Consider the following 18901-nt stretch of genomic DNA (forward strand, 5'->3'; position numbering starts at 1 on the left):
AGATTCTCCAACTATGCCATGCTTTCTTTTAGTCCAACATTGTTCATTCTATGGTCATAACGTACTGACTGGACTGCAAGACTTTTCTCTGAAGGTATTTGGATGTAAAATATTCTTCATTTTCTTACTTGTATTCTTTCTGCGTCAGGAGGACCATGGCAGTTCTTGAGGAATACAGCAAAGACGACTCACTCAAGCTCCAGCAGTCAAATCAATTCACTGCAAAATGTCAGTATCTGCTAAATCTGACTAATACAGAGGATACCTGCCAGTGCTCAGGCATGGTTTTAACCCTACAGAAATAGATCGGTCTAAGAACGTTATTTAGATTTGCAAATGGTCCCATGGTGCCTTATGAAAGCTGTACATCACGTATTCTCTGGTCTGCTCTGTTCTCTAGTGTCTTTGTTTCCTGCCATGACTACTTCACTCAGCATTTGCATTTTCTTTTCTTAACATATATATCAAGGGTTTTCACAAGGACCTTATCAAAATCATATAACCATTTCAAAAGGTGTTTCAGCATACCACTGAAAAATAGTTTGGGTAAGAAGTTTTCAATCACTGGAGAAAAAGCTGATGAAAAACGATGGAACTTCTGGTGGTACAAAAATGACAAGAGGTAGATAGGAAACCTGGGATAGGCAGTATGAGCCAGGTAACTGTGACAGCAAGTCCTCTCTAAAACATACTGTCTTTCTCCTACAAAATTATCATATGTGATAATGGCTGTGACACTGGGCATCCAAGGGATGTTCCTTGTCTTAGTCATAAAAGATCTCACCTGTCGTTTAAATATTCTCTGTAGCAATCCTTTCTTGGGTGGCTCTGGGGGGTAGCTTTTGTTTAGGTCTGGTGAAATAGTACCATTTGGTCCAAATACATTCAGTTCTTTGAAGCATTCTGTTTCTATCATCTAGCGGAATACAGTAAGAAACAAAAAAAGAAATTATACATCTGCACTAAATATATCCCAGTAGGTTGTTCAAAGTCAAGCTCCAGAGTCAACTGCTGCAGCTGGGACCTGCTGCAGGTACAAGACAATGGGTGAGATCAGGATCACCCATGGAGGAGCCTCCCATTAGGACTTCCAGCCATCCCATGGAAGTTCCTCAGAGCTGTTGTTGAAACACCTCTGTGGAAATCCAGGAGAAGGAAGTACAGTAGGATCCTTGCCAATTTACACAAACATGCAGAGCCAACAGATACAGTCACCTGAACCTGACATCTGTGGTACATTATAGATCTTGAAAGAGGCCATTTGTAAGTTATGGAAGCATCAGAGTCTGGCAAGTTATCCAGTAGCTATATATTACTGGAAATATACAGCTCCTCTCAAACCACCTGTGTTAGGGGGGTTTATTGGACTAATCTTACTATGGTACATCCTTACCTCATTTTGCCATGGAATAGACACTGATCCTGTGGAAAACTTGGAATAGAAATCATCATCTGTTTGGTCCAGGTTAACTCCTTTCACTGTGGAGAATTGCTCAATGTCTAACACATCCTTGCAGTATACTGCTCTGGGCTGTCTCAGCAGAAAGAAAAAGAAAAACAGCAAGAGAAAAAATACTTCTGAGTCTGACCATGTGCTTTCATTCACAGATTCAGTCAAGTGAGAATGCCTAACAACAAGTGACTATTTGCATCCTGCTTCTCTAGACTCGGTCTGCCCGCACGTTTATCATCAAAGGCTGACTTCGCTTTAAGCATGTTAAACTTCCCACTTTGAAGTCCTTAAAGCATCAGCGCAGCCAAAGAGGGTTTTAGTCATCCATGTAGCATATGGCTAAGAGGTGAGGGGAAAAGGACAGAAAGAGCAAGAAAACAAAAATAAAATCCTTCAGTTGTCTTTTCTTTTAGAGGGGGAACAACAGAAAACCAGAATGTTTATGAGTGACACACTGGCGACAGCCCTGAAAAGGGACCTCGGATAGACGTGTCCTTCTGCTCAGAGAGCTGTAGAGCTTGCAGCTTAAAAGTTGAAAGGAATGTATATTAATTGCTAAAGAAAACAGAAGAGGCTTGGCATTTTTCCATTGTTTTTATTAATAGCTCAGCTGCTGGAAGCTGTCCAGAATCACCTCTATTAACTCTTTTAACTCGTCTGCCTTTCTTCAATCAAATGGTCAAATGGCTTTGCCTTTTTAAACTGCTTAATTTTCTGGGATGACAGAGACAAGACTCTTTGCAGTGAGGCTGCTTTTAGCTTGTATTCCAGCAGTCAGCCACAGAAAGCAGAAACAGTCATCGCTGGCTACCCATCATAGTTAATGCGGTCATCTGCGTGCCCAGAGAGCTCCCATCAACAGCATGGTTACCCTTTGATGTGCAGGAATAATTGAGGGCTGGCTTGTGGGACTCGGCTGACCTGCTGAACTCAAGCACATGTTGAATCCTACTGTCTACACATGGTACCATGACTGCACAGCCCAGGGGTCCAACCGAGCAGTGTGACCAAACAAATCAAGTTCATTCCTGACAGAAGTCCTATTTGCTGGAGGCTGCGTCCCTCTGCATTCCTGACGGCTGCAATCCACAACATTTTTGTGGAGACAGAATAGTCTAGAAGAGGACGGAGAGCCATGGGTTGGATTACAACCCCTGCCATTGGCTATATAGTTTTGGGTGATTCAGTTGACTTCAGTAAAGACTTGGAAATCTATGGATGAATTGCCAAATAAATTAAATTAGGGGCAGCTCTTGAGTTCTCAATAAATAGCCATAAAAATTTATGTGCCTCTGCTTTAGCAAATATGTCTATAAGAGGTACCTTCTAGGCCTTACACGCCACAGTTAAGCTTTTAATACACTCTGGCGGATCCCAAATTTGAGCCCAGAAATTTCTGATTTTCTACATCAGAAAGAAATAGTAGCTTGTCTCCTATTTCTTCCCACTAAAGCAGGTCGTAACACCATGGGCTAATTGGCAGGAATAGCTAGGCCACATAGTAAAATGTAAAGCAAAACCAGAGCAGCTAAAGTAAACTTTTGTAGCGTTCAAACCACTTTGGTTTGGTTGAGCTTGCAGCAATGTGAACGAGAGCTGCCAAGATGTTACTTTCCTTAATACGTTAAAATGGCAGTGTTTACTTAGAACCATATGGGAACTTTAAGGATAGAAGGTCTAGCCAGAGAGAGAGCTCTGCAGGAGGAAAATAATCAGATAACTCTGAGCACTGGGGTAGAGACTGATACCACAAAAGGGTGGAAAAAGTTTTGTTATTGCCAATGCAATAAAGACTTTCAGTATGTGCAAGACTCGTGTGTAAACCTGAGTAAGGTCTCAGTGCTGGGTTCCCCGCCCCATGAGCACTAACAAGTTTAAAATGCTGTCTCAGGTCCAAGTCACCTCGTCTGCTTGAGGTGACACTTGATATCTAAATCTGGTTCAGACTCTCTGTAACAAACGCCTGTTTTCATGATGATCCAGTCCATTCCTCAGTTCTGTAGAGCTCTGGACTTTGTAATTCTGATTTCACCTCAGCATATATATCTATATATCTGTATGCATACAGGTGGTTTTCATTGCTGATTGCTCCAAGCACCACCTGGTCCTCAGCGTACTTATTCTCACACTGCTACCATGGATAAGGGAATACAAAGATTCCCAGTTTAAAGTTTGGGAACTGAGGCATGAACAGATCAAGTGGTGCCTCCAGTGTCACACTGGAAGACTGTGGTAAAGCAAGTGGGAATGACTCAAGCCCCAGGTTACCACCCTACGTGGAGGCCCACCCACCCTGCATGCACAGGTCTACAGAGCAGCTCTCCTCTTCCTCCCAGCCTCCCCAATCTAGCCCTACTGCTTATAGCATCTTCCTAGGACACCTACCCATGCAGAGAGTGATGACAGCTCTAAGAGAGAGACATTATTTTTAGAGACAAATCTCTTGAAAGAGGCCACTGGGGGCTCTTCCTATCATACTTACATCAGGGACAAAGGGAGGATCCAGCATTCCTGCTTCTAACCGCTTGAAATTCATGCTCTTGAAAAAGGGGTGCCTCTTCACTTCTGTTGCACCTTCCCCTTGACATCCTAGCCGCTGCTTCACGTCTTTGGTGAGGAGCTGAAACATGCCAAGAGGAAGGGTAAGGATGTCAGAAAAGCAAAAGCTCCGCAAATATATTTTGATCTCCAGTTGGTTCTGAATGTGCCCAGAGGAAAGTGCAGAGGGGAATTATAATTACTGTTACTTAATGGCGAAAGTTAAATGGATTAAGACTGCGCTGTTTTACATGCTGGTGAAACCCTTTGAAAATTACCTGCTGTAAAGTGCTTAAAGTCAAAATAGAGACAGTGGCTTCTGCTTACTTTCAGTGAACACTCTCAAGAAGAAAGTGACATACCCTAATAACATATATAGGTGCATATTCATAAGCCCCATGTGCTTTTTCTCAGGTTTTTTTTTTTTTCTTGCTGCTCTTGTAAGAACAATTTTCCTGTGCTGCTTAGGCTGAATGACTTTACTATCAAATTGTATTTCCCTCCACTCATTCCAGTATCTTCCAGTACATCACATGACACATCATACCCTTTCTGCTCATGGGCTTGTCTCTGCTCAACTCAAGGGGAGTTTATTCATGGAGCCAGTATTGGTAACCATCCTTAGCTCAGCCTTGTTTGTTTTCAGAGAAGGGCAATCTCTACCTGCTACAGCAAGTTCTGCCTGTTTCCTGGGTCCCTGCAATGGAGCAATGGACACTAATTGAACTCAGCATCCTTGGTCTATTAGATAAGCAGGTCCATGAACACAAAACCAGGGGTTGTAGGTCCTGGAAGATCCTGTATGGATGGCCTAACTGATCTGCAAGAGAACAGTTAATGGAAGAACAATTCTGACACAGACTGGTTGGTGGATGAGGAGACAGAACATGTAGCCAAATCTTCACCAAAATGCCTTGGCTGGAGAGAGGCAGATCTCAGCATGCAAATGACTGGTGTAAAAAGACCATCATTTGGGACAGGGACCTTTCTAAATGTACCACTGACTTCAGCCAATCTGCTGAAAAGTGAAAGTTCACAAATTTGTTTCCTTTTTTCCTTTGAGGAAGTCTGCATGATGCTCTCAGAGGAGAGAAAATGTAACGCCGAATTCACCATAATCTTCCCAGGGATCCCAACTGCCTATTAAAGAGATACCTGACGTGCCTTAGTGCAACAGAAAAGCAAACATGCATTGAAAACAGTCAAGATAAGCTTTGCTGGAGCCTCCACTCTAGGGGAAAAGACTGTGTACTAAGAGTGCAGTATCATGGAGGAAAGAACACCCTTTTCCACAGGAAGGGTACGCCTCCTGGAGCCGGGCAAGCAGCCAGGCAGACACCCCACCGCTCAGCACTTTTGGTACCCCGACTTCTAAACGCCTGCTGAAGGAAGGGGCCGAGCCAGCCTGCATTGACACCAAGGCCCCACCGCCGGCTGGGCAAGGGAGCGGGGCAGGAGGGCGAAGCCCGGCGCGGCCCCAGCTGAGGGGAGCGCGGTTGCCGGGCGCACCGCGGGCCGCCGGGGGGCAGCAGAGGAAAGGGCAGCGCGGCCGGGCAGCCCGGCGGGCCGGGGGGGTGGCGAGGCCCGGCCGGGGGCGGCGAAGCGTTCCGCGCCCCTCGGGGAGGGATACCGACGAGTAAAGCGGCCTTGGAGCTGTGTCCTGGGGCCCGAGGGGCCCGGTGCCTGGGTGCCCGGGGGAGGGAAAAGTTCGCCCCTCACCTTCTCTCCCCTTGCCCCCTCCCCGGGTGGGCTGTGCAGACCAGTCGTGCTGAAATGATTAGTAAAACCCCCGGGACTGCCTGCCCACGGGGGGCTCAGCGCCCAGGCAGGACAGGGAGGTGGTTTGGGTTCTCTGGGTATCTGAGGCCATGAAAGGACTGCACCCTTGGGAGCACCCCTGGATAATTCCCCAGGGATCTCACTAGCTGTCCCTCACAGCCAGGGCAGTCAGCGAACTGACCTGTACCTTGAAGGGCCTGGCTGGGGCTCACTTAGGAGAGCAGGAGGCAAATAGCTTTCGGGAGGGTCAGAAAGGAAGAGAAGTGTTTCAGGAGATCAGGTGGAGAACCGGGTGCATCTTTGCAGGATGTTGGGAATGGGGAGCCAGGCAGCTTCCTCGCTAAGGAAAGGTTGTCTGGAGATGATGCTTGTAGGCTTTCCAGCTCAGGGTATGCCCCAGTACCCTCTGGTTGTGTTGCTGTCTTGGCCACATCACCTCAATGAAGAAGAACGTTGAAAGAACTGGTTTTTGCTAATGGGAGGCTGGTAATCTTTCCTCTCGTGTCTGGCTAGAACTGGGTTTTCTTGTCGTTATCACAGGTTTGCAGGGTCACAGCTCTTTTGGCTTCTCTGAATGCTCTGCTACCCCTGGGCATCAGTGGTTTTCTTATCTGACTTCCACAGCCTCCTCAGTTCTGCATTTTTTTGCTAGGGGCCTCATTTCCAGCCTGAGACAGCAAATGGCTTTGGCAATCAGTGTGCCCCATGTATGCAGAGACCATCGTCCAGCCAGTCCTGAGCAAGCTACAATGGCAGAGGCCAAGCAGCCAGAAGAGATGGTGAAGGGGTTTGTGGGACATAAGAGTCTTCTGCTTAGCTCTTTCTGCCTCAGCAGTAGCAGCAGCAATAGCCAGAGGAGACTATGGATAGAGGGATGGGGGAAAAGCTAGTGATTCTGGCCACAACAGCAACTTCCAGCTTCCGGATAGCTATGTCACTTTCTCACAGATTCCTCTGCCTCTGCTGCTGTCTAGGTGGTGGCATCTGGTCTGACTGGTCACCATGACTGGCTGGTTCACAGAGATGGAGAAAGACTTGAAGAAACATCTCTGTGCCTTGCCATCCTCTGAGCACATAGATTCATGTGATACAGCACCATACTGATCCAGCTCATAAAAAAAGATCTTTCTCAGGGCTCTTCTCTGGAGCTTGCTTTCCCTGGGTACAAGAAGAAGGGATGTTTTGCTTTCAAATCCTTTCATGAGACTTTCCGCTCTCATGGTCTTAAGGCAAGGTTTTTTATTGTAGGCTGGTTGGGTTTTTGGTTTTGGGTTTTTTTTTTTTGTTGTTGTTGTTGATTGGTTGGGATTTTTTTGAGGGTGGTTGGTTGCTTGTTTTTAAATCCCAACAGACATATGGATTTAACCTACATGGAGAAGATTGCTTTGGAATTTCTAGTCAAGATCTGGTTTGCTCTATTGTAGCTGGGCAGTGAAGACAAAAGTTCTTTTGATCTTCTATTCTCATGTTGAGAGGTCTTTTCTGACAGGTAGAAAGAAGAATCTGAAGGCAGAAGGACCACTGTTACTACCCATGGCTCTGATATACTTTTGAAAATGATACCTTGAAGGTAGGGGTAGATTTAGACTTGCCTGTAGTTGATGAAGGAGACCTCTGTAGTTTCTGCTCTGCAAGTCAGATGTGAAGGGAAGAGGGTTACTTTCCTGCCTGTGCCAGTAATTCTCCTGCCTCTGGACTAAGTGGGAAGACCAAGCTAATCTGGGAATTTACCCTTGCCAGGCTGTAAATGTTAGAAGTTGTTTGGAGTGCATGGTCAGAGGATGGGGTAGTTGAGGATAGAAGATGACTGCCTGGGGATCCCTGGGCTCCTCCATGATAAACAAGGGAGTATTCAGTAGCCTCAGATGCCAGAAGGAAGCCTCTGGAGCATGAATGCAGTTGGTCATGGGTGGCTGGCCACTGCAGGCTGAAAGACGCAAAAGGGAACAGGCCACTGGGAATAGACTGGGACTGAAAGACCACAGAAAGGATTCTTCTGCAAAGCCCTGCTGCAGCGGAGCAGCTGCCTGCCTCTTGAGAAGAGTACCAGGAGTGTCCCAATGGAGACAAAAAAAAGAAATTAATGGAATTTGGTAAGCTGTAGCTGCAGCTAGCTCCAGAAATGGCAACAGGTGAAAGCAGACACTTCTGGCTTCTGTTGTGCGTATCAAGAGATAGCATGGACTAGAATATTTTCCAGAAGGGGAAGTCTTTCCTTTCTCCAAGGAATAATGAGTCTTGTACCATTTCCTGCAGCCCCAGCAGCTTTCTGCAATAGTAAACCTGTGTAATAGCCTGAAACAAATCCATGTAATAGCCTGAAATATGCATTCCATTTGGGAATCTGACCAGGGAAAGAAAGCGGACATAACTGTATGTTTTGAGTCATGTCTATACTTTTGTTTAATTTAGTTTCAAATTATGTATTTAATATGAACAGAGAGCAGAATAAAACCAACTACATCAGGCTGATGACAAGCCCTCCTGGGACAGCAGTGCAATGACCCAGTCAAACATAGTTTAAGTGCAATTCTACAGCCAAAGCCTATGGAGAATTCACAGACTTTCAGATCTCAAGATGGCTTGGGCCATCCAACCATGCATGAAGTTGATACCAAGCAGCAGAGCTTTATGTTCTGTTAACAAAGGCTCCGGATGACGCTGGATGTGTGTAAATGAGGGCAGGATTTCGTATACAGAGTTATGGGCAAAGCGTGACTAGAATAGGACTTTCAAAGAAGAGTCTTGAAGAGCAGTGGTGAAGTTACATTAAGATCTTTTTCTTGATATAAAGAACTCTGTGATACTTTCATGTCACTCATTTGATCCCCACTGGGGATAGAAACTCTGCAATGTCTGAGACTTTTTCCACAACTTTGTTTTGCTTCCTTTACAAAAAGAAACAACTGTTGTGAGGATTGCTAAAAAAAGCCAACAGTCCCCAAAGCGCTGCTTTATTTATATTCATGTGATCAGTCAGTTCACATCCAGATCATACCATGTAATAAATAACTCCAAGTCCTAAGATATTTGTCCTAAAATTATGGAGGTAAGGGAAACTTTTTGTAGGGTAAGAGCAAAAAATTGCTGCTCATGAATAGAGAAAAGGGAAATGGTAAAACCACTTCCATTGACCCAGCTGATCAAGTAATTTATGGGATCACCTAGATAAATTTCAACCCTGAGACAGAAGTAAACATACTATTTTGAACAATTTTTAGAGAATAGAAAAGTAATGCAATGGTCACCTCTCAATTACTAAATGAGACAAGACAATGGTGTAGATGGGAACTGAAGATGCCAGAATGACATAAATGGCTTTATATTGCCCTGCTTATGAAATCACAGCCCAATCTGGCCAACTGAAGGGTCAAAACTCTCTCAGGCATGGGTGACAATTATTGCAAAGGCTTACTACAGAAGATTATTGTTGTTGTTATTACTATTATTATCAATGGCAGTGATAATCATTTGAAGAGCACCTTGATGTGTGTGAGGTCCCTCTTATAACAGATGAAAGATCAGTTATTCTCAGGCAGTGCTGATAAACTTTAAGGTGTCATAATATGTGAACAAGTTAGTTTCCAGGGATGAAAGGAGAGAGGAGGGGTGAAAGCAGGCAGGAGTAGTAGCAGTATGATGACAGAGTTTCTTTTAGGGGAAAAAAGAATCCATCATCTTTTACTTGGTTGGGGAGGCACTTCAGGAAGCAAATGAAGATCAGAATCACAGAACAGCTGAGACTGGAAGGCACCTCTGGAGATTGTCTAGTCCAATCCCTCTGCTCAAAGCAGAGTCACCTAGAACAGGTTGTTCAAGGTTGTGCCCAGTTGGGGTTGGGTATCTCCAAGTGTGGAGACTCCACATCCTCTCTGGGCAATCTGTTCCAGTATTTGACTACCCTCACCACAGAAAAGAGTTTCCTAATGTTCAGAGGGACCCTCCTGTGTTTCAGTTTGTCCCTCTCGCCTCCTGTCCTGTCACTGGGCACCAAACCAAGAGCTTGGCTCTGTCTTCTTTGCACCCTCCAATCAGAGATCCCTTTTGCGAGAAATGTAGACAAACAGGACACTGCCAGCGTGACAGAAGAGTACAGCAATATGGGCCCATCCAATACTGTTGACTTGAATGCACTTCAAGTCACATCTTTGGATGCAAGACTGCACTTGTCAGGGAAAACATGTCAGGGAAAACGCATGTACATCAATGAAATACAAGTCATAACAACAACAACAAACAGGGAGCATTTCCTAGAAAGACTGGTTTTTTTCACAGAAAAAAACACACCATGAAGCAGTTATGTTATATGGGAACTATGGGTTGGGGAGCTTCCCAGAAAGCCAGCTGCCCCTGTTCCTAATTATTTATTATTCATCTCTGTTTCAGTCCAAAATGAGGTCTAATTTATGGGAAACGATTTACAAAATGAAACATGGAAATATGGGGCGGATGATGATTAATGGGAGCTATGATATGTGCCTGCAAAAATGCAAAGGGCATAAACATCCAGGAGGGGAAGGTTGACGTGGGGTGACATTAAAGGGTTTTAGTATGAGTAAATGAATAAAGACAATATATTTCCTGATGGAGACGCTGTTAGCTCATGGAGTAAGCTTTGAAGAGAAGCTTAGGCAACATGGTGTAAAACATGTTGTTTCTCACTCCTGCCCTGAAGAGTCCACTACAGGAAAGCCTTTTGCATTGGATCTTTGTGAAAGCTCAAATTAGATTTATGTACTGCAACTTTATGCTTCATTCTGCAGGTATGATGGGTACTTAATCACTTTTTTGTTTCCCTGTTAAGATGCAGATACAAAGCAACAAAGTCCTGGTTTTCAATATAAAGAGCAAAAAGAATTTGAGAAAATATATTTGAATCGTGGATTTTTAAAAATATCGCTTGATAAAATAAATGACTTCCTTTGGATGGAAAACCACAAATGCCATCATACTCAGTATCAGAAGTAAGGCTCTTCTAGCCTTAAGGCACAGTAATTTTAATGCATTAATGCTCAAAAAGGACAGGGTTATCTTTGGATCCATTAAGAGTTTGCACAAACCACCTAAATGCCACGTGATTGGACAGTGAAGCAGTAATGATCAAGTTGTCAGGAATGATTTATATGTAGTTCATGCTTCCCTGAGGCAAGGGACTGAAATAGGTGACTTCTTGAAGTCCCCGACTCCCTGACACCATAGGCTCTATGGCTTGAAGATGAAAATGACCACTACAGTGTAATGACTTTCACCGTCTACTCCCCTGGGAGTGGTAGGTCATCTCCAGCACTGTGTTTAATTCTTCTCAGCTTTAAGTTCTCACGGGCTTGGTTATTTTCAAGGTATACTTTCATTCCATTATGCCTCATGTCTGCAACTAACTACAGAACAAGCAACAAGAATGTAATTTTTGCCTCATGACATTTTCTTTTCATGCTAACAACACAAACTCTCTGCCACTCCAGCAGATGCTGCTCCTCACCTGGTGGGAGTTGAGATGCTACTAGAAAAGAGATGGCAGGCTGTTTGAGCACATGAAATGGTCTTTAAGAGCCTGTGGCTGTTCTAGATCCTCCCACGCTGACTTCACTGGGGGCTCTGAATCGCAGATTAAGGGCAGTGAATGGCCTAGAGTATCTATCAAGAGTGATGTCAGTTAATTGCTACCCTGGGGATTCAGCAATGAGTTGGTGCACTGTGAGTTAATGACTTCCAGGCATGATACTTGGCAATACTACCACTATTATTTTGCAAGGAGACTTCAGTGTCTCTTCATGAAGCCAGCCAACCAGAATGTTGTTGATCTGCTGTTTTCTTGCCTGTTGCACAAGATATCGGTGAAACTCTCACTACCTATTTGTTGACCTTTCTTTCCCTTCATTCTCTCTCTACCAGTATACGCAGATATGTCATTGTTTCCAAAGGAGACTCCACTCTTTAGCAAACAGCATCAAGAAAAAGGACACATCCCTTTCCAAATTAGAATTCAGCCTTCTAAAGATGGATGTCAACAAGACATTGATGAATTCAGACACGGCTTTGAGATTTCTCAGAGGGTTTGAGGATTTCCATTGTCAGAAATGGCTATTGTGCTACAAAAATGATTCCCAGCTGAAAGAGTGAGAAAACATTTTAAAGGACAGCTCAACAGTATTAAAAAAAGCTGGATACCCTGGCACCCTGGGGGAAAAGCTGCTAACAAAGTTAGTGAGATGGGGTGGGACAACATTTGAGTGTCACAATAATTTCATTGCATAATCTTTGTCCTGGTTACCCCCAGCTCTCACCGAAGACAATGGAAGCATGGGGCTTTCAGTTCCTTGCAGGAGACAATCAGAGTCTTGCATCATCAAGTCCTTTTTATTTTTTCTACAAGACTATAGAAGACAGAAATGCATTCTTGACTGCAAACCAACATTCAAAGTCTCACGAGAATAGATACCGCTCCCTTGGCCATAAAACTTTGGAGAGAACTCAAGATGACCATGATGAATCTCATGGAGAAGCAAGCCCAAATAAACACAATTTGAATGAATAGAGAATGCAGTCATCTCATCAACAGATGAGCTTGGTTAATCCTTGTCTCTGCAGCCCCTCTACGGTACTGTGTTACTGCTCAGACCATGTCAGACACAGCTTGCTAATGAAGCTGCCACACTGGGCCTTCAAGCTCCTTACCATTTTACAGATGGACTTGGCCTCCTCAGAAAACTTATGGGAGTACACCTCTTCTGTTTCCAGCACTCTTCTGTCCACTTCTTCCCTCTTCACCTTCTCTTTCCTTCCACGAAATGGTGATTGCCCAGCAATCATTTCATAAATGAGACAGCCTAGCCCCCAGTAGTCAGGGCTGAGTGTGTATCTCTGGTTGTTCAACACTTCTGGAGCTGTGGAGGAGAAAGATGTGTCTTGTGGAAATGCTTGATATTTACATAGGCAAAAGACTTAAATTTTACAAGTTCCATTTCGATGACTGAATATGCATGCACAGAGAATGGTGGGTAAAATATAAAAATACCTCCTGATTTCTATTGGTGGCATGACAGAAAATGCAGCATGCTACATGCCATGTTTTTTTCTCTACATGTTACATGCCATGTCTTCTGACTTCTCTACCAAGTCAGACCAATTAAAAAAACAAAAAGAAGTTGAAGCTACATATTAAGCAGAGGGCCAATTTTAAGAGTCCTTCCAGATTTTGCCATTTAGGGACATAGAAACACACATCCTGTAAACAGCAGTGACATTTCTTCAACAGCAAATTCTGTCTTTTCAGTCAATTTATAACTCCCCCCCCCCCCCCCTTTAAAAATCAAATCCATTTATTTTGTGTTGCAAACATCCCGTGTGCTTTTGGGCATATAGTCACTGTCTTGCAGGCATCCTCACTTCTGTACAAGGGTACAAGCACACACACGCAGATGCTCACAAGCAGAGCCTTAGTGTGCACACTAACTTACACTGAGATAACAAAATTTAGAAATGACAACTGATTCGCTTGCTTTCATTAAAGTCTCCATATGGTATAACAGTGGCTCATATCAACTAGTTTCTATTTAGTCAAATAAGCATAAGCAATTTTTATTCCAAGAAATATGCCCACCCAGAGAATGAATGAAAATAATTACATTGAATTTAGAAAACAGATCTAGTTAATTCAGGGGCTGTGTTTCTACCAATGTACAAATCTCTATGCTTCTGTTGTGCAGCCTCCCATGCACATAAAGGGAAGACTCAAGATGACCATAGGTGTGGACTTACCCATTTTATCATAAACATACAAATACATCTTAAGCATTATACTAGTAGCAACTAGAAAAAAACCTTTCTCTTACGCACATAACCCTTCTAAAATAAATCTGTGCTAAAATCACTAGCATCCAAGTGTTTTTGTCCCCTTTTAATTTTCTTTGCTGATTTAAGATTATAGACCAGTCTCATTAAGAGCTGCTGTGGTCCATCTTTTCGTCCACTTCTGATTTCCACTAGCATGACTTCTTGGTGGGTTGCTGCAGAGAACTGGACCCAGCTGAATGTGAGTCTTTTTTTATTCTTTTTCTTAAGCCTATGTAGCAGAAGGATCTCCAAAACTCAAGTAATCCCAGCAAAATATCAAAAAAGATGAGGTACTGAAGACTTACCCATATACCCTACTGTTCCTACTCTTCCACGGATTGATTCACCCTCAGGGATTTTAACAGCTAGACCCAAGTCAGATATTCTAATATGGCCTGGGCGGAAAAAAGAAACAAAACAACACAAAGCAGATATAACGACATGACCCAAATTAGTCCAAAACCACAACTGTTGTCATCACTGCAATACTCTTGCAATTTACTGTTCAGGCATTTTAAGAAAAGAGCATTCCGAATTGCTGAATTGGAGCAATTTCATTGATAAGGAAAAGAGAAATTACTAAGGGCATTACAATGCAGTGAAATTAATTTTAGCAGTGAGGCTACAGAGTGGATTGTGTTAGATATTTTAAAACCACCTGAAACAAGGCAATGCAGAGCATGCTGCGGGGAAGTATCTTGAACTGATGACAGGGGATGGATGGGCTGACATAATTCTGTAACTCTGATGGCTGAAGGGGCTACATCTGGTCTGTAAGTCAGCGTGAGATTTGGTTATCGCTGCCTTCAGCAACACACGGGTACCTGGGTTTGCACAAAATGAGTTGGCTCAGCAAAGGATGAAAATGGAGCGGGGAGCACAGATTTAGAATTCACAACTTCCTTTGTGTTGTGTCAGCCTTGCAACAAGAAGGAGGGAATAACAATGGAAAAAAGGCGGACACCCCCAGCAAAGCCGCGGTCTCGAGAACAGACTCTGCTGAGCAGCACGGCTGCTTCGTTCCACCCGAGCGGTGAGCTCCAGCACTTCACCCACCCCAAGACAGGAGTATTAGTGTATGCTGAGCCTCTTAGTCACTTCAGATTATTATTTGTCTTTGTGCAATATATATCCTGAAATGAACTTAATCTACTTTACTGTGAAAGCATCTCTGTAAACCTCTGAGACTTACCATAATCATCTAGCAGGATATTTTCTGGCTTCAAATCTCTGAAAATGAAAGATAGCCGTTATTTGTATAAAGCTGTTTTTGATAACATAACCATACGACAGTGTGTGAGTGCATTTATTACTCGTAATAAACCAATTGAGCGTCAACTCAAACAGCAAGGAACTCATGAAACCAATACAACTTTCTACAACTCACTTCACAGATAGACTGAAACCATATGTCTTTTTCTAAACTGGAGTTACATTTTTTCACTAAGCCAAGCTTTCAGTTCCTAATCCGCTCTATAATGGACTCATCCATCTAGTCCTGTAAGTCCTGTAAACCAAGCCCTATAGTCCTGTGTGTTGTTAAATCTCTTTAACATCTTCTGTTATAAAATCTTTTGTTTAAAAAAAAAATTTTAAACTTTAAAATATTTTATTTGCATATGAAAATGGAAATAGCAATCTGTTAAGCTCAAATTTTCTATACCTAGCATCTGACTCAGACCAAATATGTGAATGTGTGTACATGCACTTGTACACATGTGTAATAATTTCAGCGGGTTTGGAAAATGAGGGGCAGAGGAGGGAATGCTGTGCCCAGATTGAAATTCTTCTTACAAACATTTGTGAAACTCTAGTGCCTATGTGGTTTGGAGCAACGCCATGATAATTGGCAAGGTGGCCACTCTGATGTCAAAGATGTGCCTTTTACTGCTCCTGTGAAAAAAAAAATTCCCAAATCTGGCCAAGTTATAAACTCCTGAAAAAAAAATAATCTTAGTTTTCATATATTTAGCAGAGCCTTGGCAGGTCATTCTTCTGAAAGGTTTGTCTGCACCAAACCCTCTCCACCAGTTGCTGCTTCTAGATGCTGCCCAGACCAGCCACGCTCAAGTCCCCTCGCCCGACCAAGGCTGTTTTCCAAACCCACGGAGCTGAGCACACCTTTGCAGCCACCGCTGCCGTTCCTGGATGCGGAGGGCTGCTGTCGAGGTGGGAGCCAGGCGCGCTCCTTCCCGTCCTCCCCGTGCCGCTAAGAAGGGAGGAGGCACAGCCTGCTGCTAGAGCAGAGCAGGAATGAAGGTGGCCTGGGAGATGAGACCTGGGCTGTCAGGGGGAAGACGGGGACGTGCTGGGCAGGGAGCGTCCCAGAAAGACCGTGTGACGGGAGCAGGCTGTGCTGGCTCAGGAGCCTGAGTAAGGCACCAGCGCGGCCGGGTAGAGGCAGGGAAACACGTACGGCTCCAATTCACAACATCATGCCCTGACTTTTATCTGGTCGACTCCTACTGAAACACAGCGTTTAGCCTGGTGCAAATCCAAGAAGTGCTTGGCCTCGGCTTTTCTTAAGGCCTCTTTGCATTTGCGAACCAGCTTGATTCTGTTAGCTTCCCAGCAAGACTCATTTCTTTTCAGAGAGCAAAGAGAGGGGGGTGTACAAGAGAAACCCTCGCACCAGGAGATCAGCGCATTGCACAGTCTGTGCAGGAGCCCACCCTGAGTTTCAAGCTGAACTACTTCAGTGTCATGAATTTTCCTGTGAACGGAGAGGGGTATTTTATAGTTTTGACAATGCTGAGATTAAAATTTCAAAACTTGTCTCGGTTTTATTTACTATTTCAAGCAAGAACATAGATCGCTGTGAACAATCTCCTCTTCTTGCTTGCTTTAGACCTTCTTGACCTCACAAGATAAACTTTACTGGGTGCCCAGTGGTACCAAGCCTACTTTTCAAATAAACAATACTGGAATATGTGAAGGGCAGCCAAATGCTGAGGAGAAGCTGTAATTTTGTTTAACATACCACTGTGGGCTTTCCCTGCCTATCAGCAGAAGGTTTCCAATGCTGGAGCAACACAGTTGAGGGCATTTCCTATTTATTTTTAAAAATGTCTTCCAAATCCCTTAAGAACTATTTCCTTGAAGAACTCAGACTTCATTAGTTACTTCATCTTCTGCTCCAGCAGTTATTGGTCCCACTTAAAGCTGTAACCGTGGCCAAATGACGAGAATCCTGTATGCAAGTTCGGAAATGTTGTCTTTGAATGATAAAATGAGAGAGGACTCGGAAGAGCAGCTCAGTCCTTACAGTCCTCTGTGATTTAGGGCAATTAGGGCAGTCTTTCCTCCCCCCTAGACATCACTTGTCATTTCTGTTTTCAGATTTCTGGTTCCTCAGGATCAAGGCTGGTTTCCTTTGCATGGCCAACACTTCCAAGTGCCACGGAGGAACGTGACTTTTGTACTGAAATGTTGAGGAGAAATAAAACTCCCTGGTGGATGGAGTTACATGTACTGATACTTCCCAATGGTACAGCTTCCCATATGTAAAACTAGCCTTGCCTAAGTATACTGAAACATAAACTGGTGGCACTGTGCCCATGCTAGAAAGGCGATGGTACATTGGTTGGCTGAGCAGGACAGCATGAACAACTCAATTAATCACAGTGGACAATGCTTTACTGTATGTTTGTGTAATGCCTAGGACAATGTGATCCTGATGCTGACTGGAGCTTCCGGGCATGGCTATCATATATTTATGTATTTATTTATATATATAATTTTAATATATTACATATAATATATACATATAAATATTTATATATATTTAATATATATAAATACTTTGAGGAGAACCAGCAGCTTTTTATGTTTGCTTTCCATGAACAATCAACCCGTTGACCTTTATTAACATGATGCAGTTGAGAAAGGTAACATAAGCGCCATGTTTAGCAAGGGAATTCTGAATTACATAAATCTGACTCTGAGCCTGGTTGTTCTCTCAGGTCACGTCCACAGCGTGCGTCACTGGCCCGTGAGATGGGGTTGTATTTTCCAATGCTGTGATTTACTCAGCAGCATTTTGTTCATAGAAAATGAAATTAAGTCTGAGGAATAACCGTTTTGCAATGAGTTATTCACCTTGAGAAAGCGGTAGCATTTAGCTGCTATATTTTATTGACCTATATAGCACTTCTCATGGGTCCCAAAACATACTGTGGTATTACAAATTAGGGGTCTCTGCAGATGCTCCTAAAATACTGCTAGAAAATGTCACCTGTAAGGATATAACATCATTCATCACCAAAATGAATGTGCCATCTGAGGTGTAAACTAGCAGCTCTTTTAAGAGTAACATGAAAACAACTGCTTAAGGAAGTAGGATGTCATTTCTCTCAGGGCCATGTACTAGTTTAGGTGGCCAGATCTAATTTGTTTTATTAGAAAGTGGCATTAGTATGGCATTTTACCAGCCTTGTTATGAATGTACCAGTCATTTTCATCGATAAAGTATGCTTGTGATCTCGTACTTTGTAAAGAAACAGTATAATACCTCCCAAAACTTTTTTGAATGTGCTAGGATGTTTTTTAAAGAAAAGGGAAGACAGATACGTCACTCATCATTTGATTTTTCAATTGACATTAAACATTTAATTCTATTTTGTTCCTGGGGAAAAAAAAAAAAAAAATCTCCTTCTTGGGCCAGCGCCAAGTAAAGCAGCATGTTATCTGTCTGCCCTCCTTACGCCAGCTAGCAAGATCTGAGTCACCGTGAGGCAAACAAGTGGTGGTTTGCTAGAGATCTCCTCCAAGGAACAATATCATAATTTCTATGTATACAAGCATATGCATAATGCTTATTATACATGGGCATATCAAATGATTTAAAGTGTGGCTTAGTTCTTAAAAATAACATTGTCTATTAATCATCGTCCTTGGAAGTTCTTTCATCAATTTACAGAACCTCTTCTGCTGTGAATGCCAGCAATAATGATTTCACAAGCTGGGATGATGAAGACAAATGTTAAATATTGTTTACAACCACATTGGTTGTTGATTTAAAAAAAAAATAATCCTCCTGGAGTCACAAGAACTCTGTCTGCAATCACCCTGCTTATCCAGCAAGTAAACGCTATGATGCCCTGGAAAAGTGCTTCTATAGAGCTGAAAGCCAGACTGGAAGCTGAGAACTTGAAATTTGTCCTTCTCGAAGCTGGCTGCCTGTCACCGCTCCGGGCAGCGCCCTGCCCGCTGGCTGCACCCACGGCGGGGGGCGATGCTGCCAGCAGGACGCACGGCTGTGAATGTGCCTCCTTCCACGGCTGGCACGCTATGGCCACC

General features: G+C 43.5%; 2 protein-coding genes across 7 annotated transcripts in view; both read right to left on the reverse strand.

The window, feature by feature from the left end:
• Nucleotides 1-18901, reverse strand: part of BAG3 (BAG cochaperone 3) — a 260283-nt gene that overhangs the window by 118111 nt on the left and 123271 nt on the right. The gene's annotated exons all lie outside the window — the stretch shown is intronic.
• The window catches only part of GRK5 (G protein-coupled receptor kinase 5), a 170384-nt gene that overhangs the window by 8066 nt on the left and 143417 nt on the right, over nucleotides 1-18901 (reverse strand). For all 6 annotated transcript variants that reach the window (XM_075757768.1, XM_075757769.1, XM_075757767.1 and 3 more), the window contains 6 exons: nucleotides 14796-14833; nucleotides 13909-13998; nucleotides 12446-12654; nucleotides 3936-4073; nucleotides 1394-1531; nucleotides 785-916 (listed from right to left, as the gene is read on the reverse strand). In XM_075757768.1, the coding sequence (XP_075613883.1) occupies nucleotides 785-916; nucleotides 1394-1531; nucleotides 3936-4073; nucleotides 12446-12654; nucleotides 13909-13998; nucleotides 14796-14833 (745 nt within the window). The remainder of the gene's footprint in view (nucleotides 1-784; nucleotides 917-1393; nucleotides 1532-3935; nucleotides 4074-12445; nucleotides 12655-13908; nucleotides 13999-14795; nucleotides 14834-18901) is intronic.

The sequence above is a fragment of the Balearica regulorum genome, chromosome 7, assembly GCF_011004875.1.
Source record: "Balearica regulorum gibbericeps isolate bBalReg1 chromosome 7, bBalReg1.pri, whole genome shotgun sequence".
NCBI lineage: Eukaryota > Metazoa > Chordata > Aves > Gruiformes > Gruidae > Balearica > Balearica regulorum.